Source organism: Carassius auratus, unplaced genomic scaffold, assembly GCF_003368295.1.
Source record: "Carassius auratus strain Wakin unplaced genomic scaffold, ASM336829v1 scaf_tig00034264, whole genome shotgun sequence".
Taxonomy (NCBI): Eukaryota; Metazoa; Chordata; class Actinopteri; order Cypriniformes; family Cyprinidae; genus Carassius; species Carassius auratus.
Genome location: NW_020526138.1, coordinates 37,435 through 55,811, shown reverse-complemented (window position 1 = coordinate 55,811; position 18,377 = coordinate 37,435). Strand labels below are relative to the sequence as shown.

General features: G+C 37.0%; 1 protein-coding gene across 1 annotated transcript in view; it reads left to right on the top strand.

Annotated features, from left to right (window-relative positions):
• The window catches only part of LOC113081409 (fibroblast growth factor receptor-like 1), a 35,882-nt gene extending 21,299 nt beyond the window's left edge, over window positions 1-14,583 (top strand). Inside the window, exons 3-7 of the mRNA XM_026253514.1 lie at window positions 108-380; window positions 10,424-10,516; window positions 10,718-10,996; window positions 12,255-12,608; window positions 13,293-14,583. Of these exons, the coding sequence (XP_026109299.1) occupies window positions 108-380; window positions 10,424-10,516; window positions 10,718-10,996; window positions 12,255-12,608; window positions 13,293-13,678 (1,385 nt within the window). The 3' untranslated portion in view covers window positions 13,679-14,583. The remainder of the gene's footprint in view (window positions 1-107; window positions 381-10,423; window positions 10,517-10,717; window positions 10,997-12,254; window positions 12,609-13,292) is intronic.
• Window positions 14,584-18,377: the final 3,794 nt, after the last annotated feature.

Sequence of the window (18,377 nt, the reverse complement as noted above, 5' to 3'; positions counted from 1 at the left end):
TTTAATGTGCACTTAATGTGTTCACTTACATGTTAGGTATGTGGTTATTATTTGTTATTCAAATGCACATGCTATACTTTTACTTAAGACAATGCTTTTTGCTCCAGGTCCTCCATGGGTGAGTCGTCAGGTAGAAGACAGACAGACAGCAAAACTGGGACGCACGGTTCGACTTCCATGCCCGGTGGAGGGGGACCCCCCTCCGCTAGTCCTGTGGGTGAAGGATGGGCGGAACGTGAACCCAGGCTGGAGCCGCTACAAGGTTCTGAAGCAGAGTCTGAAGATCAAAGAAGTGGAACTGGAGGATGCCGGCGTGTACATCTGCCGCGTCACCAATGGATTTGGCAGCCTCGCCCTCAACTTCACACTCATTGTAATTGGTAAAGACTGCCTCCCACACCATACACCACAACCCTTTATATCTCAGTTCTTTATACTTTAGCTCACCCAGAGCATTTGTAGGCCACATCACTCATCCAGACATAATCAAAACCTGCACCGTTGCACACGCAAAACGGCTTAAGGTAGTGTTTTAGGGGGTTAGTGACCCAGCTAGACATATGGCATCTCAAAACAGCAGAGCTTTCAACTGCAATCTAAAAAGAGCAGGGCAACTTTCAGATGCCCTTTCAAAAGGCTAATTATGGCACAGGAAAGCAGTTGAGTTTACGTAAAGCTGCTCCCAAATCATATTTGACAAAACTGACATGACTGGCAAGGTACTTTAGATCAAGCATGGTTTCATGAACGTAACATTAACTCCAAAAGCACAAAAGAGCATTGTGCTGATGGAAATGTATGACTTGTTAGCATTTGTTGGAGCATATGGCACTGATGCCGTCTTGCTTTATCAAATCTAGAGAACAAAGAACGGCTTCATGTCGTTCGTCACACAATACCTGCAGTTGTTTATGGAGGCAGTAATTTAATACCAAGTTTGTACTTTTACCCGGGTAGTGGAGGCTTTTTTGTCCCACTAGAAGCTGACAGGCAAGGAAATGAATACATACCTACCTGGATGGATGGAAGGAGAAAGAAAAAGAGGTGTAGAGGCACGTAGATATTGTTAGGCAATGGGGGGGGGGGGTTATGTTGGAGCGTGTGGTTCTCACTTCTCCTGATGACTGTTGAGGGACTGTGGGGCAGTCGTTTCCTGCCAAAACGTCCTGTTCAGGGAGAGGAGACAGAGACGACCTGCCGCCTTCTCTGCCATAAATCTGAACTGGTCCGGGTGAAGTTGAGAGGCCTTGATGACCCAGAAGCCCTTGGCTCTTCCTGTATTGCCACATTTGGGGAGCCAGTCGAGACAACTAGTGTGTGGATGCAAATTATGATTATTCTGCTGTGTGAGGCAGCTTCTTAATTGTTTCCCTCCCCTTGATGTCTTTGCTTTGGGCCTCCTGTATGGGGAGTGATGGCAGCCTGCTGTTTTCCTGTTTCGTCCCTGAGAGCTCTGTGGAGCTCAGAGTTATGGTGCATTGGACTGGTTCACTCCCTTTGGAATATAGTTGCAGAGTTTACTGAAGTCATTAACTGCAATGACCAACAGCCCCCGAACAAAAGGCCCATTAGAACCTCCGACTGCAGTGTTTGAGTGTTTAAAGTTGTGATTTTTGCTGAAGGGAATGACAATGTTAGTTAACCAGAGAAGTGTTAAGAAGCAGCATTGTTTAATAAAGATTAGTTGACCCTGCAGCTAAAGAGTTAAAGGGGTTGTTTTTTCTTCTGTAGAGTAACATTACAACATTAGACTATACGCTTTATGATATTAGACTACAACTTCTTTCATATTTCATCATTGCCAGCATTTTTTTTCTATCAGTTATAATTTGATGATTAATCATGATTATTTGTATTAATTTAGCTTTATTTATTTATTTATTGCTATATATTGAGCTCTTGTGTGCTGTCTTCAAAATGAGAAGAATTTTCAGAATATCTGAAAAATAATATGCATTTAAATGTCAGTGTGAATGAAAAAGTAATAATACAGTTGTTTAAGGTGGGTTTTGGCAACTTTACAGCAAAAGCCCAATTGCAAAATTACCTAACAGATGTTTTTTAGCGATTATCCTTTTAAGAAGCTACTTAATGTAAATTAATGTTCACCAAAAGCACAAGAGGGAAACTCCAGCCAAGACTGACTGCATCAGGAGCTATTGAATTTGGGGACATTCAATAGCACCTGTTGTCATCTGTGCAGCTCTAATCTGCAGCAGGATTCGCACTCACAGCAAGCATGGGCAGAACCGTGCCCTCATATTTTAATGTGCGTGCAATCTATACCCCACTTATTTCCTCATGAAAGTCTAATTTTAACTTTCAGTTGATATTCTGCCCCTGTCAAACCAGGCAGTTGATGGCTTGGTGTAATCACTTGGCAATAAACCTAAGCTGAGGTAACAACTATAATTTATGCCTTCGGTTTTTCCTGACCACAGTCACCAAAAAGTCTCTGTGCTTTTTACATGTGTAAATAGAAACACTTTTTTTTTTAATCATGTCTGCAGTTGTGCATGAGAACAACAACTTGAGTTTTAAATATAGACAGATTAGTGCAGCTTTACAGCTTTAAAGCATTTTAACGGGATCTTTAACTTGCTCTAAAGTGTTGCTCACATATTCAGTGCTTTTTTGCAATCTGGCACAGGGAGCTCTGGGAATTTAGGTTTGTAAGAATGGTATATTGGGCTTTAAAAGGTCACAGAGAAGGTGTTGTTTACTAGAAGGTGCTAGAAGAAATGCTTCACCACCATCTCCACTGACCACTCTCACATTTACCGATGTGTTAGGGAGTCAAATCAGTCTCTATGTCATAAACCGCTGTACTTTAAAATGTCCCACAGCACCTGGGCCTCTCTCTCTTTCCCCCGCGGTGGTCCCAGACCCTGTACCCCTGCTGTTTCTAAAGAGCTCCACACACTGTCAGCATTGTTTTTCTCACAGCTCTGCTTTGCAGGAGTCCAGAGCGAGGGATCTTATGCTTTTTTTCTGCAACATAATTGTCTGTATTGTTTAAATATATGTTGGATGTATGAATCTGTGAGTGGAGTAGAAGATCTCAAGTTTGCCTCCAAAAGTAACAGACTCTGCTCACAATTGCACTGTTGTAGAGTCCTGGTTCATGGGCATTGGCTCCCTCTTGTCTGCATTTCTCACCTATCGTATAGAAGGCCGTACTGTGTGCGGACGCAGTGGAGGGAGATTGTGGTTGGTACTCAGACGGTGGTTCGGGCTGCCTGTTTTATGAGGGGACTGGTGGAGAGCTTCCAGCAGTGGCCTTTTGTTCTTTGTTTGCAGGCCACAGTTTACATGTGTTGCAGTTTAGCCAACGTCCTCCTCACCTAAATGGATAATTTTATCAAAATTACACTCGTAAGCCAACCCAAGACTGCAAAGGGACACCGTAGGTGGGATAAGGGAGGGGCGGCATGTTTAGGATGACGTGGATATGCCTTCCAGTCTTTGGGTCATGCCACCTTGGCCAGGTTTGGCTTGAGTGGGAAACACGGCACTGACGTTCATTCATTCGAGATGATTTGCTCATAAGCTTTCCCGCTGTTGAACTCTTACACAAGCTCTTTTCCATTCCATTAGACGTGCGTTTACTCATTTAACATGGCTGGTCTGAATGCAGAACAGCCTCACTGCTGGAGTATTTATGTTTAGTCTAATTTATGTCTATTTTCCACGACAGCTCCTCTTTTGGGAAATGCTTCTCTCCTATTTAAACAGTCCAAGGGGGAAGAAACATAAACTGGGTCTTTTATAAAGTTATAAACGTTATAATATTTTAATAGATATATATTATAAATGTATAATACACAATTTAAATTATACAATCTCCTTCTCTGTTTTTTTTTTTATTTTTTATTTTTTTATGATAGCAAGTTGAACTGCTCGCTGCATGTCCTCCAGAAAAATCCTTCAGGTCCCACAAATTCTTTGGTTTTTATGCATTTTTTGTTTATTTGAACCCTTTTTAACAGTGACTGTATGATTTTGAGATTCATCTTTTTACACTGAGGACAACTGAGGGATTCATATGCAACTATTACAGAAGGTTCAAACAGTCACTGAAGCTCTAGAAGGAAAAACCTTGCGTTAAGAGTTGGGGGTTGAAAACTTTTAGAATTTGTAGATCAGGGTAAATTTAACTTATTTTGTCTTCTGGGAAACATGTAACTATATTTTGTAGCTTTGAAGGGCTTTACTAATGGTAAAAAAAGGATATTAAGGCAAAATAAGACAAAAGTTTTCACCCCCGACTCTTAATGGTTTTCCTTCTGGAGCATCAGTGAGTGTTTGAACCTTCTGCGATAGTTGCATATTAGTCCCTCAGTTGTCCTCAGTGTGAAAAAATGGATCTCAAAAGCATAGTCATTGTTGTAAAGGGTTCAAATACTGGAAAACCAAAGAATTCATTGGACCTGAAAGATTTTTTTTTTTTTTTAAAGACAGCAGGCAGTTTGACTGTTCAGGATAAACAAGGGACTCGTGAAAAACTATCACTAAACAAAAAAAAAAAAACACAGCTGTGGATCATTCAGCTAACAACACAATGTTAAGAAGGGGGTGTAAACTTTTGACACGGTCATTTTAATAAATTCAGCTATTATTTTGTCTTGTGGACTATAACATTAAACATAACGTATTTTATGTGAAATATCTTATTCAGGTCAGTACTAAATAAACAATAGCATGCATTTTGCTTGATCCCTCTTATTTTGTTAAAATAATTAACATTTTGCATGTTCTGTAAGGGTGATGTAATTTTTTACCTCAACTGTATATACAGTATGTGCGTACATATAAATTGTCCTTCCATAATATAATGGCTTCAAAAATGTACTCCTTTTTAATAATTCAGATGGTTTGTACCCTACTGGCAATCATAAGATAATATAAAGTGATTAATGATAAAGTGATTTACAAACAATTTATTTATGGATTTTTATAATTAAGTGAATATAAGTAAATATTATGTAACAGGGTTAGCACACTAATTGGATATGGGAGTTATATAAAAGTATAAAGTCTTATTGTATAAAGAGAGATTATAGCTAAATACTAGCTTTTATTATCATGTATTTTGATTTCCTTGTGGATGTTTTTGAATATGCAGGTTTTTTTCTTGTTGTTGTTGTTTTTTGTTTTTTGTTTTTTTACACAGATGTACTGTATATGAGAGACACAAGTGGCACACATTTTGTAGAATGACTATTAGTATTTTAAGAAAAGACTAGAAGAATACAGTATAATTTATTTATCTGATGTCAAACGTATCATAAGAACAAACCAAAATGCTTTTAAAGCTCTACTTTGATCATGTGTCTCTCTAACACTGATGTATTTCGTAATTCTGATTACTTGTAATGTGACACACACGGAGCTTCACAACTTGGGCTCCTAAGAGCGTGTTTGTTTTATTTCTTTCATTGTAGGGAAATAAGCTCAGGCAAGTTCAAAGAACAAACACATATGGACACAAATGAATTCATGCTTGTGAGTAGCAGAAGAAAAGACATGGTTGAAAAAAGGGAAAGATGAAAGGATGCTTGATGGAATTGAAACCAGTCTGGACTCACATGAAATTAAGCTGAAATGGCACATGAGAGTGAGTTCAGGCGAAGAAGTGAGAAGCATAACTGAGAAACAACAGTCTTTAAGTTTAGCAGCAAAAGGGCATAAAATAACCAAAGAAACAGTTTCTGCTGATTCAATCTAAATATAATTATAGTTTGATATAATAATGTAGATTGTATTTTATCATTCCTTTATTTAGATACTTTGTTTTTTAAATGACCATTTCAAACCTATAGTGGAGTCCAAAATATACAATGTGGGGTTAATATTTATAGATAGAGAGAGAGAGAGAGAGAGCTTAAAGAAATATTTCTTATTCATTAGATATCATAAGGTTTAAGATTCTACACTATATCTTGGTCACTAGAATGACAAGCTGTCATTAAATAAAAAGGAGGAAATATGACAAAAAAATACTATTACAATTTAATAAGTGTTCTCTGTATTATTATATATTTTAAAATTCCTTTAATGACAAAGCTGCCATTACTCCATCCTTCAGTGTCACACAATCTTTAAACATCGCTCTATATGCTGATTCAATGCTCAACTAACATTTCTTTCTTTTATTTTTATCACTGTGAGGCTTAATATTTTTGTTGATATTTTTTAAAAAGTTCAAAAGAACAGCCATTTTTTATATAGAAATCTTTTGTAACATTATAATGTCTTTACTGTCATTTTTGATCAATTTAAAAACAATTACTTGTTTCTTTGTTTAAAAAAAAATAAATCTGTCCCCAGATTTCAACAGTACTGTATAATATGCAGAACACTGAGAAAAAAAAAGGCTCTCAGATGTTTAAACCCAACTTTAGATCAAATTATAGCATCCAGTAAATGCACTAAATATTTTGACTCCAGTATTTTATGATGCATCTCATGCCCACCCTGCCTTTCCTTCTATGCACAGTTTAAACCAGAACCTAATCACATTATGGCTTTGGTTTCATTGCGTACAACTGAGCCTTCTTTGAGCTGCAGGGGGAGCAAAGGTTTTAATTAAACTAAAAGGATGCAAATTACCCACCTTCATCAGAGCCACATTAAAGGGCCTTTCATCCACCTCATTAGACGGGCCAGAGGCTGGGCAGGGCCCTTTGCAGGATGCTCCGGGCCCACTCCTCTCACAACAGAGAGGAAAAGAACCCGGGCACATTAGGTTTGGCCAATTTCCTCCTGGGTCTCCATACTACTGTTGCTGCAAACCACTTATGGCCCCATAAAAGATACAAGGAGACTTCTAATTACCCTTTCTCCTCTGCTTCTCTCTGTCTTTCCCTGCTGTGAATCAAGCAACAGTCTCTAATTTACCTCTTTAGTCAGTGCATAGAGATCTGCCAAATATACAAACTGAAATGAGGTGTATGTGTAAATCTAACAAAAATGGAGGTACCAGATCATATGCTTAAAAACATGAAAGCTTACCTACATTACCCATCTGATATGATTTTCTTTTTTCTTTTCTTTTTGGCAAGAATAAGCACTTGCTTTTATAACAGCTCAGTCTATTCTTTTGTATTTCCCTCTCATCTCTCTCCAGTATTTTTGAATACATTTGAATACATGAAAACACATAACCATGCTTCTTTCAAGAAAGATTAGAGCTCTGTAATGTTTTCATCAGGAACAAAATGATTGGAAGAGCTCAAAAGAACTGGAAAGCATTCAAAAAGTGCAACATGTAGCCGATCGGTTCATACCTTTTCCATCCTTAAGGAACTTCGTGAGAACTATAATCCCACTATAGTAAACAGCATTGGCAGAGTTTTCCTTTGATTTACAGGAACAGACATGGTTTTAGTTAGTGATAGGCTATAACCTGAAAAACACAGCATCACTCTCAGCCAAACGACTCCTCAATCTTCATTACGTCTTTGATTGAAAAAAAAGGTAATGAGGCCTTTTTTTCCTTTGATGTTTATTTTATTTAGATGTCGCTGGAAATCAGCAGAAACATTTCAGTCCGCTTTCTACTCCATGTTTTGCTTAGATTTTTTTTTTTTTCCAATCGTGTGGAGCTCTCCATGACAGATCTACAGGAATGTATGTTTGCTCACACAGGTATGAATGGAGAATGAACCTTTTTAAAGGCATGGTTGGAAAAAAATATTAACACTGAGTCCACATGAAGATAATTTGTAAGTTGAGCTGCGGGGCTACATGTGGACCTCTCTGGACCAAAGCCTCTTTCTTTAAGCAGTCCTCTCTTTGAGCATATCTCTATGGGGCTGCAGAGTAAAAGGAGCTCCCAAACCTTTTCCGCAATTTTCCTGTCCTAAATGTTCAAAAACATCTGTGAGAGTATAGGTGAACTGTCAATTGAATCCATGAGAAGCATGCATAGTAATACCCATAAAGCCATACAGCTCCAGAATGCCCTGTCAGGAAGAGTCTGTATTTTAGACACCTGTTTAGAGAACTCGTCCCTTCACAGACCAGAGAACAGGGAGTCTGGGGTCTGGCTCTCAAGTAAGACTACTTTAGTCCACATAAAGCTCCGCTGATTCCACTCTGCTGCTGCTGAATAGAGCGGCAATGGCTTAATTTTATGCCTACACCCCGGGGCCAAAGGTAACAATGGACTGAAGGCTGGTGAAAACACTTCTGCTTGCTTTGGCCTGGCTGTCTGTGTTGAACATGCAAGGCCTGTGCTCAGCATATGAAGCTTAGCAGGGACAAAGGTGCAGTGCTTTACTCCAAAGCAGCTATACACACAGCCTCAGGACAGCAAAAACTATAGAGAGTTTGAAGGCTTTCCTAGCAGAAGAGCCATTACCAAACTTTCATTGTCGTGTTCAGTAATGTGGACATGCACTGTGAATCAAAATCAGTACTATTTTTATTATTTTTTATTTTATTTTTTTATTTTGGACAGAATAAAACATATGCCAATAAAATAGAAGAAAACAAAAGTCAGCTTTGCCATAACATGAATTATTTAAAATGATATTCAAATATAAATGTAATCTTTTAAATTATTTTTAACAAAAATGTAGAAATGTAGCCTTTTAGAGTGTGAGGCATCCTTCAAAAACATTTTTAAAAAATCACTCTGACCCCAAATTTTAATCATTTATTTGAATGAAAATATATTTCCTTTATATTTAAAGATTTGCAAGACCATGAAAATGGAAGTGAGTTTTTTTTATAAAGGTTTTTATATATTTTATGCACTTATGTAAGTATAACATTTTAAAAAAGATCTACTAACCAATGGTAGCAACCCTTTTTTTTCTCTCACCTTGTATTTTACATTTAATAATAACACCAAACAATGTATATGATATCCAAATATTGGTACCAATCATAGTGACACTTGCTGTAAGCTTTAAACTCTGCGTCATTTAAGGGGGAACAGCAACCTTATAAAATGTTTGGTTTCACTTCCTCCCAAGTGAAGAACTAGCTGTACCGAGCACTGATGACGCTGGCTGAACCGAATTATGGAAAATATTCATAAGGCAAGTAGTTTCATCACCTAGCCATGTGAGAACCATTTGTTGCTAGTGTTGATTCATGGCTTGTTGATTTGGGATCGCTCAGAATAAGTAATGTTGTGTACATAAAGATGTTGTGCTGGGTTCATGTACACACTTACGTGTGCTGACGATCCGTCCGCTGTGGATTCAGGGAAGTGAGAGGGCTCTCTGTGCATTCCCGTGAGCCAAGCCAGAGAAATTCATCCCAAACAAAGCAGGGCTCTCAGCTCTGTCTGCACAGTTTAGGTTAAAGCCAGTTAATTGGTTTCCTGTCCAGGGTTAAGTCAACAGGGTGTTGTGTCTTAAACAGTGTGGAAACCGGAGAGAAGCAACAATATAACCGTGTTTGTTCACCTCCAGCACACAAACCCCTCTAAAATAATACATCGGTTCGGCCTGGTTATCGTTCCCATGGAGTTCTGAAACGTCACCATTTCCGAAACAAAACAAAATCCTTTACACACCTCAAAGTCCACTGATCTCAAAGTGAAATCGCTTGTTTTTCGGCACAGAGGGGTTCTGTTGGCTCTCAAAGCACTACAAATAAATCTCACCAAGTGTTGGCCTTTGCATTGACCCGCTCATTCAACATGATTTACATGACACCATTTGCAGGCATTAATAGTGGCTATGAAGATGAAAGAGCTCATATTGCTAGAGAAACATCTGACCGCTGATTTATGGACCAATATCTGAACTATCCTTTAAAGTATGCCTGAGATCATGGGGATTGTTCAGTTGATGAGTTAGACCGGGGTGCTTAAACAAGTTTCAGTGGTTTCACTTATGCTTTAAAAAATGAATTTAATCCATTAACACTGAAACAAGCTGACATTTAAATTGCTCCCTGCATAGCAGAGATTTGCCTGAAATCATTTGTCAGCAAGTCTTTACAGATAAAATATAAAATATTTGTACATTTAAGTATTAAAGGTTTTCAGCATTAGAGAACAAAAAAATAATAATAATCTGACAGTTTTGGACATTTAGGTAACATTTAAAAAATATTATAAGTGGCATCTGGAAACAATACTGCATTTTTTCCCAGACATTATTTTGAAATTTTTACAATGATGTGTAAAGTCAGTTCACCACATTTCACCACTTTGTTCGAGATTTTGTTATCCAATGCAAAGATATTCATGAATTTTTTATATAAGGTTTAATTATCTAAATACTTTAAAAGCCATTGTACAGTATATTTGAATGTTACAGTTAGGTAGAAATCCACAATGATTCATTTCTAAAAATCTGTTTCCTCCACAATTCCTATTGATTATTTAAAAAGGACACATGATGAAAATCATAACAGCAAATACTTCTCATGATTCTTTACTCTGGATCGTGTCTTGCAGATGATGCAGTTGTGACTCAGAACCAGCCTCCGCCAGACGCAGAAGAACCTAACGCAGATCTTACCCTGCAGGACCCTACCGGAGAGCCATGGGGTAAGCATCTGATACACACCCTCCTCATCTTTCACTCCACGTTACTCAACGCATGAGGTCATCAGCATGGGCCGTGTCTGTGCCCGCGTCCTTAAAGAGCTTAAGACGGTTTATTTCATCACTGCTGTCTGACTACCTAACAGAATATGTTTAGTCATCCAGCCATAACCTCATGCTGTAAATGTTTTATTTCCTCCGCAGTGAAGCCACGCTTCACTCAGCCCACAAAGATGCGCAGGCGTGTGCTAGAGCAGCCCGTCGGCAGCTCGGTGCGTCTCAAATGTCAGGCCAATGGCAATCCAACACCGGTCATTACATGGTGGAAGGACCAGAGCCAACTGCCCAATCCTCACCAGAGTAAACGACCACAGTGGACACTAACTCTGAAGAACCTGCAGCCACAGGACAGTGCCAAATACACCTGTCATGTCTCCAATGCAGCTGGCCATATCAATGCCACCTACAAAGTGGATGTAATTGGTGAGTTTGGAAGCCAAAGATAGTTTAGCAATAGAATATGCTTGTTAATAATATATCATTTGTAATATATATATATATATATATATATATATATATATATATATATATATATATATATATATATATATATATATATATATATATATAATATTACGTTTTATTTATTTCATTTATCATTTTAACCTAACAAATTTATTTTGTGGTTTGCATCTTTTTTTACAATAATAATAGTAATAATAACATTTTATAATAATTTGTATATTTTGTTATGCAATGCAAAGATATTCAAGATTTCTTTTTTGCATGTGTCTTACTTGTCTAAATATTTTGAACTTAATTTTAAATACTATATCCACAGTATATTTTTTGTGAATGATTTTTTCTTGAAAAATTAATGGCTGTAGCCTATTTCTTAGCATTTCTTTGTCATTACGTTCAGTATTATAAATTATATATATATGTATAACATTTGAATAGATTTGTTAATAATATATAAATTATAAATAATTATGAATATGATAAATTATATCAAATAAAATATAAATAAATATGTTTTTTTCTTGTATAAAATGTATATATTTTAAATGTGAATATGAAGAAATGTATCAGAACATGTTGCGAGCCAGACTTGATTCTATTTTATGGATTAGCACCATGACTCATTAAGTATTCAGTATGCCATGGTTCCATCCACTGTTTCTGTTAACCATTACACCATAATCAGTTACGAATGTGATATGCATAAGCAAGGTGCGATTTGTGAAAAAAAGGAGGGTGCTTTTGAACATTTTTTTTTTTTTTTTATATATAACGGAAACTTTATTTAGTGTGATCTCAATTTGATAAAAACATTGTAGGCCTACGTTAGGGTTATAAATTGTAAGGATTCAATGTCCACGGTTATTCAAACAACAAATATAGACAAAATGAGCACAACAGAGCTTTTTGAAACTCTGAATCAGTTAAACCATTGTGTTGCCAAATCATTCACTGTTTCGAAGCGCTTCAATCGGGTCGCGTATCACAAATTATTTTATTCAGATCGGGACTTCAAAGCGTGTATCACATATCATTTGATTAAGATTGGGGTGTCAGTGCGGGTTTGCAGGATGTTTTTATCTCCACCGGGAAAAGTAATTCAGGAGAGGCAGGGATTCATAGACCAGAGCAAATTGCACCCTGTGCATAAGTAATCTCATGTTAGTTTAGACAACATTTTCAAACTGCTTTTTAAGTTTTCAGTCTGTTTTCTGCACAGAGCGAACCAACTCCAAACCCATTCTGACTGGTACCCATCCTGTTAACACGACTGTGGAGTTTGGTGGAACAGCTTCCTTCCAATGTAAAGTCCACAGTGATGTAAAGCCTGTGATACAGTGGCTGAAGAGAGTGGACCCAGGCACAGAGGGGCGTTATAACTCCACGCTGGAGGTAGGAGGCCAGCACTTCGTGGTGCTGCCCACTGGAGACGTGTGGTCCAGACCTGACGGTTCCTACCTCAACAAGCTGGCCATCGTCAAGGCACGGGACGAGGATGCTGGAATGTACATCTGTCTAGGAGCGAATACCATGGGCTACAGCTTTCGCAGTGCCTACCTCACTGTTCTCTCAGGTCAGCTCCTGGAATTCTCCCTCAGATTTAGGTGGATGATAAAAGACTGTAACAAAAATTATGGTAAAAAAAAACTGTTAATTGGTTCACTGTAAATTCCCTTACTACTGTATATACTGTGAAGGACTAACTTTTCATGTATTTTACAGTGAAATATAATTAAAGCTTTATATATATATATATATATATATATATATATATATATATATATATATATATATATATATATAAAATAAAAAAGGTAAATTAACATTCCTGGAATTTCCTGTGACACTTCACATTTGATGGAAGTCTCTTGTTTTGTTTTTGTTTTTCCTAATTAGTTACATATGTCATATGTATATGCCAGGGTATATTTTACTTCATAAGTTGTTAAATAAATTATTATTGGATTATTTTAGTGTCAAGTTTTTGTATGACACTATATGCCTTCACCCTAAAGAAAAAAAAGGTACAAAAGCTTTTACAGAATATATTATATTTATATATCTAAATATCTATATTATGGATGGATGGATGGATATATATGCTTTTTTTTTACTCTGTTTTAAAGTTTAATTTGTAAAACCTAAAATGTTGCTAACATATTTTTAGGGGAAAGTTATAGCAAACATAGCTGCTATTTTTACTGTTCAGTGTAGTAAATCAAATTGGAAGTAATGAAATGCCTCTGTTTGTTTGCAGATCCCAAGGTGGATAAGGACATCATTCCCCGCCACATCAGCCCCGGTCTTCCCTGGCCGCTGATCATTGGGATCCCAGCTGCTGCCTTGCTCATTGTAGGAGCCATCGTGCTCTGGTTGTGCCACAGCCGCAGACGCCAGAGCGTTTTGCCTCCCCGACCAACAACCTATCGAGACCACCACATTCCAGACAAGGAGCCCAACACGGCCAGCGGCATCAACCCTGACCTGCCCAACCAGAGACTAATGGGAATGGGGCTCCCAGCTCTCAGCGGTCCGCCAAAGATTTATACCAAGGTCTACACAGACATGCACACTCACACCCACACACACTCCCATGCACACATGGAGGGAAAAGTACACCAGCATTTCCATTACCAGTGTTAACAGGTTACCATCATGTAACCCACGCTGCTGCTTCCTCTGTTCTCATGAGCTAAGGGCCACCACTCGAGGACCACAACCGTACTGTTCTGATGGAGCCCATTTACCTTGAAATGTCTCAGGTCAAGGAAAATGTCTCACACTCAGTAGAGCTGCAGTGGACCTCAGTTTTCCTTTAGGTTCTTCGGAGTTCAAAATCGAATAACACTGAAAAGCAACCCGAGCAAGTGCTAACAATCCAAGAATACTTGGACCTTTTTGCTATCTGAAAGCCAAGCATTAAACAGGAAGTAGAGCAGAGATATTTTATATTTGGAGAAACTGTGATGATCTGTGTCAAGCATACTGGTGGCCCTGTTTACAATGTGTTCTATCAGTAAATTAGTAAGGATGTGTTTTTTATTTCTTCTTCTTCTTGTTTTTGTTTATTGTATTGTGAAGAAATTATGCAAGGAAATGTCAGGGAAAATAGATGGATGACTAAATGGAAAGGGGGAAAGGGCTTTTGTTGTATTACCATTAAAAGGTACTTTGTGTGTATGTATTCAGCTCAGCTTTCTAATAATTGCAGTATTACATAACGCACGGTCTCTCTTTGTCAATTCAGTCTCTCTGTTTGCTAATTACAGTCGAGGAAGCTATTTTATTTCAAACACATTGTGTATCATTTCAACTTACAGATGAGCTGTAAACCTAGCCTTGCTGTTTGATGATGATATATTTTAAGACTCCACCAAAAGCTAATTAGCAGGGTCTCTAGAAACCCCTTGTGAGCCGATATACAAATTTAAAATCTATAAATGTGACATGTTTATCTGAGATACTGCATGCTGCGATTTAACTTTGGTGCTCATGTAAGTGTATTTTAATGATATTTTTGTAAGAAATAAATCATTCTTTTATTTTGCCTCATGCGTTTACAGTTTGACCCCCAAAAGCTTGTGTATTTTCTGTGGGAATTGAACATTGGATGCCACCGCGGTGGCTGTTGACTCTCCTCACCCTCCCTAACACGGCCTCAGACCACTGTTAGTTCAACAGGCTGAGGAATGCAATGAGAAAATCAAGTTATTCTTTTCGACACCAGGGAAGGAGGGAAATATTCCCAGCAGGATTTGATGGGTATTAATATTCGGATAGGGTTACAGAGAGGGGGCTACAGTTCTTTAGGCTGTTTCCTCTGTGTTCCCTGTGGATGACAAAGGCAAGAAAAACTCTCCGGCAGCACCAAAAGCCCCAGAGGTGAGCGCTGACTGAGCACTGGACATCTGAACTTTCCAAGGAAGAGGAGAAGGGGTTAGACTGTTTAAATGTGATGAATCAATTGTGTGAATTGAGGGACTGTCAGTACCTGCCAAAACAATTTTAGAGTACTATTGAAGAAAAGGCCAGGCTGCCATCTAGAGGCCATAATTAGTGTTCCCACTCAATGTGCAATAATAGTGCCTGCATATTAAAAATGTTTTATAAAACAGTCTCTGAGCTCAAGCTAAAATCAAGTAAATTTCAAGTTGAGATGTTAAGCTATAGGCATCTTTAATGTGATAATTACATGGTTAACTACAGTTGATTATCTACTCTAAATTTCTTTCAGTTCATTGATCTTCAAAGTGTGTGTGTGTGTGTGTGTGTGTGTAGCGATAGAGTAATGTCTGTCATGTTTTCAAGCTTGTCATTTTGAAAGCATGCAACAGCAGCTGACACTTGTTTCTGTCTTTGTGAATATAGTGGGTAAAATCAGGCTGTTTTTGTCAGTGGTTTAGTAACCACACCACAATAGTTTGTGTATACTCTAAAAATAAAGTGTCTAATAAATAGTCTTTCTCACAAGCAGAAGCAAGTTTTCGTCAATTTTCGCAAATGGTTCAAGCGCAACTTTTGAAGTTCTTTAAAAAGAAAACAACAGAAAAGTATTTTCCTTTTTGTAATTTAAAGACATTCCCTGACATTGTTATTGTGCTGTATGTGTAAGGGACTGAGAGACTGTTAGAATGTTCTTATAATTCAAACAATGAAAAAGAAAATCATATATACAAATATATAGCTATATGAGTTTGTATGTTTTATATTCATTGCACAAGCAATGCACTTTTTTAAATATCAGCACATGTGCTATTAATGATATACAAAAGTACATAGAAACACGGTGTTTTGTTCTTTGAATGAATCAGATTTTGAACGAATCGTTTGATTTGAATGTTTCAATCAATCAATTATTAAAACACGGGCCTGCTGCCACCTACTGGCGGTTTTACTGTCATCATTAATATCAATGACGGGCCTAAACCAGACAAATTTTTAAAAACCTTTTTAAAAATTACACAAATGTTGTACTCATTATGTAAAAGTAGCTACAGGAACACAAATAGGATCACTCACATTTTTTACACTTCGACCACTGACTACAGTGTACCATCTTCTGATGGCTAATTCCAGAAGATGTCACAAAGCTCAAATCATCTCAGACTGGTTTCTTGAACATGCCAATGAGTTCACTTTACTCAACTGGCCTCCACAGTCATCAGATCTCAATCCAGTAGAGCAGATTTGGGATGTGGTGGAACGGGAGATTTGCATCATGGATGTGCAGCCGACGAATAAAATCTGCAGCAACTGCGTGATGCTATCATGTCAATTTGGGCCAAAATATCAGAGGAACGTTTCCAACACCTTGTTGAATCTATGCCACGTAGAATTAAGTCAGTTCTGAAGACAAAGGGAGTCTAACTCATGACTAGTAAGGTGTACGAAATATAAAGTGCATGGCTAATGAGTGTAGTTTCTATTTATATGGTGTTTTTGTGTTTGTGGTCTTCTTGTGCTGTGCTACATGGTTTTGCATATCATACTTTTGTATCTAAAAATATCTAAAAATAAAGCACCCTTCATGTTAAGACAAAAAGAACACTCCTCCTTTTTGTGGTTTTGATCTGTCCTTTGACAAAGCAACCATTAAAATCAAGCCTTCATTTACAGACCTTTCGGGTTATGTTTAGTACTTTGGAGTTATTGGTGTCATACAAAAGAAAAATGCATTATTATTAGATTTGTAGAAATTATTATTTGACTCTGATACAGCTAATAGTCATGTGATGCGTACATGATGTATGGAACTTTACAACCAGAATAGAGTGAAATAAGGAGGGGCTTCGAGTTTTATCTTAGATTTGGACATCGACGCATCTTTAATATGAAATTTTTCTATGTACTTCTGCTTTTGAGCGTTGTTTGTAAGTATCATCTTATAATGCTTTGGATCAAAAGGAAAGCAAACTGGGGATTTAGTTGTTGTAAATAGTACATTTAGAACATAATGGTTATATTGTAACGGTTTGACTGAAACATTTTTCGGCATAAGAAATCACTTCCCTATAAAGCCAGTATTTTTTTTCTTTTCAGGCTCTGTGGAAGGAGGTAAGAAAAATGTCACTCTAATTCTAGATGCAACAATATTTGTGATATATATATATATATATATATATATATATATATATATATATATATATATATGCATCATAGATAGATAGATAGACAGACAAACAGACAGACAGATAGATAGATAGATAGATAGATAGATAGATAGATAGATAGATAGATAGATAGATAGATAGATAGATAGATAGATAGATAGATAGATAGATAGATAGATAGATAGATAGATAGATAGATAGACAGACAGACAGACTGTTTCAAGCAGTTTTCCATCTTTCTATATAATACGATTGTTTTGTGTGTATGAAGCTAGTTTCATAATTTCAATCATATCTATATATATATGTATATATATATAGAGAGAGAGAGAGAGATTTTTATTTTTTTTTACATCTCAGGTACTTGTGATGGAAACATTTACATTCCTATCATCGTAATTCTCTGTGAAGCATTGCTGCTTTCTTTAGCCGTAAATGTCTACATTATCTGCATGACAAGATATAGAGACTCGTGCCAGAACTTTTACAGTATGTATCTTTTGTTTTTATTACCCCTACAAAATAAACTTCATTAGTTTTTATAATAAAAAATTACAATAATTATCGTATGCTATTTTGCCTCTTTTTAAGATAATTATATTGCTGTCTGGTGTAGTCGTGGAACAGCGAATGAGCCTGAGCAATCAGATGACCAGGTACAGTTTTAGCACATGCAAACATTTTAATTATTTACAGTTTTTGTTTTCAAAGATCTTTCCTGCAAGTATAAGATCGTTCAACTTTTATAAGTATTTAAAACAATTATGAAGTATGAACATGCATAATGTATTTATTAAATCGATATACTGAGAGATATACTGTGTTTATTTGTAGGTTCCAGACGACACATTATACTCTCTGAGTGTTTCCAGAGACAGAGAGTGTGAGGAACGAGCAGAAGTGAACCCCAATGAGTGTGTGTACTCTGCTGTGAAAACCTAGAAAAGATTAGACCTCATCAAAAACGTATGCTAAAATTTTTTTATCTTTCGCTCTGTTATTGTTTTTAATTTTTGTTTTCATTTTCATTAAGTTTATCTGTCATTTATAGTTAAGAAAATGTTGCATACTTTTCTGAATATGTTAAAGTTTTGCAGTGTGAAAATAAATAAATAAATAGAGATGCTTGTGAACTACTGTCCCAGCACAAGAGTCAAAGAGCTGAAGTCTAGTGGATAGTTTATTGTAGAACCACCTCACTCACAGTTTATCAGGTTTCAGTGGACACTGAT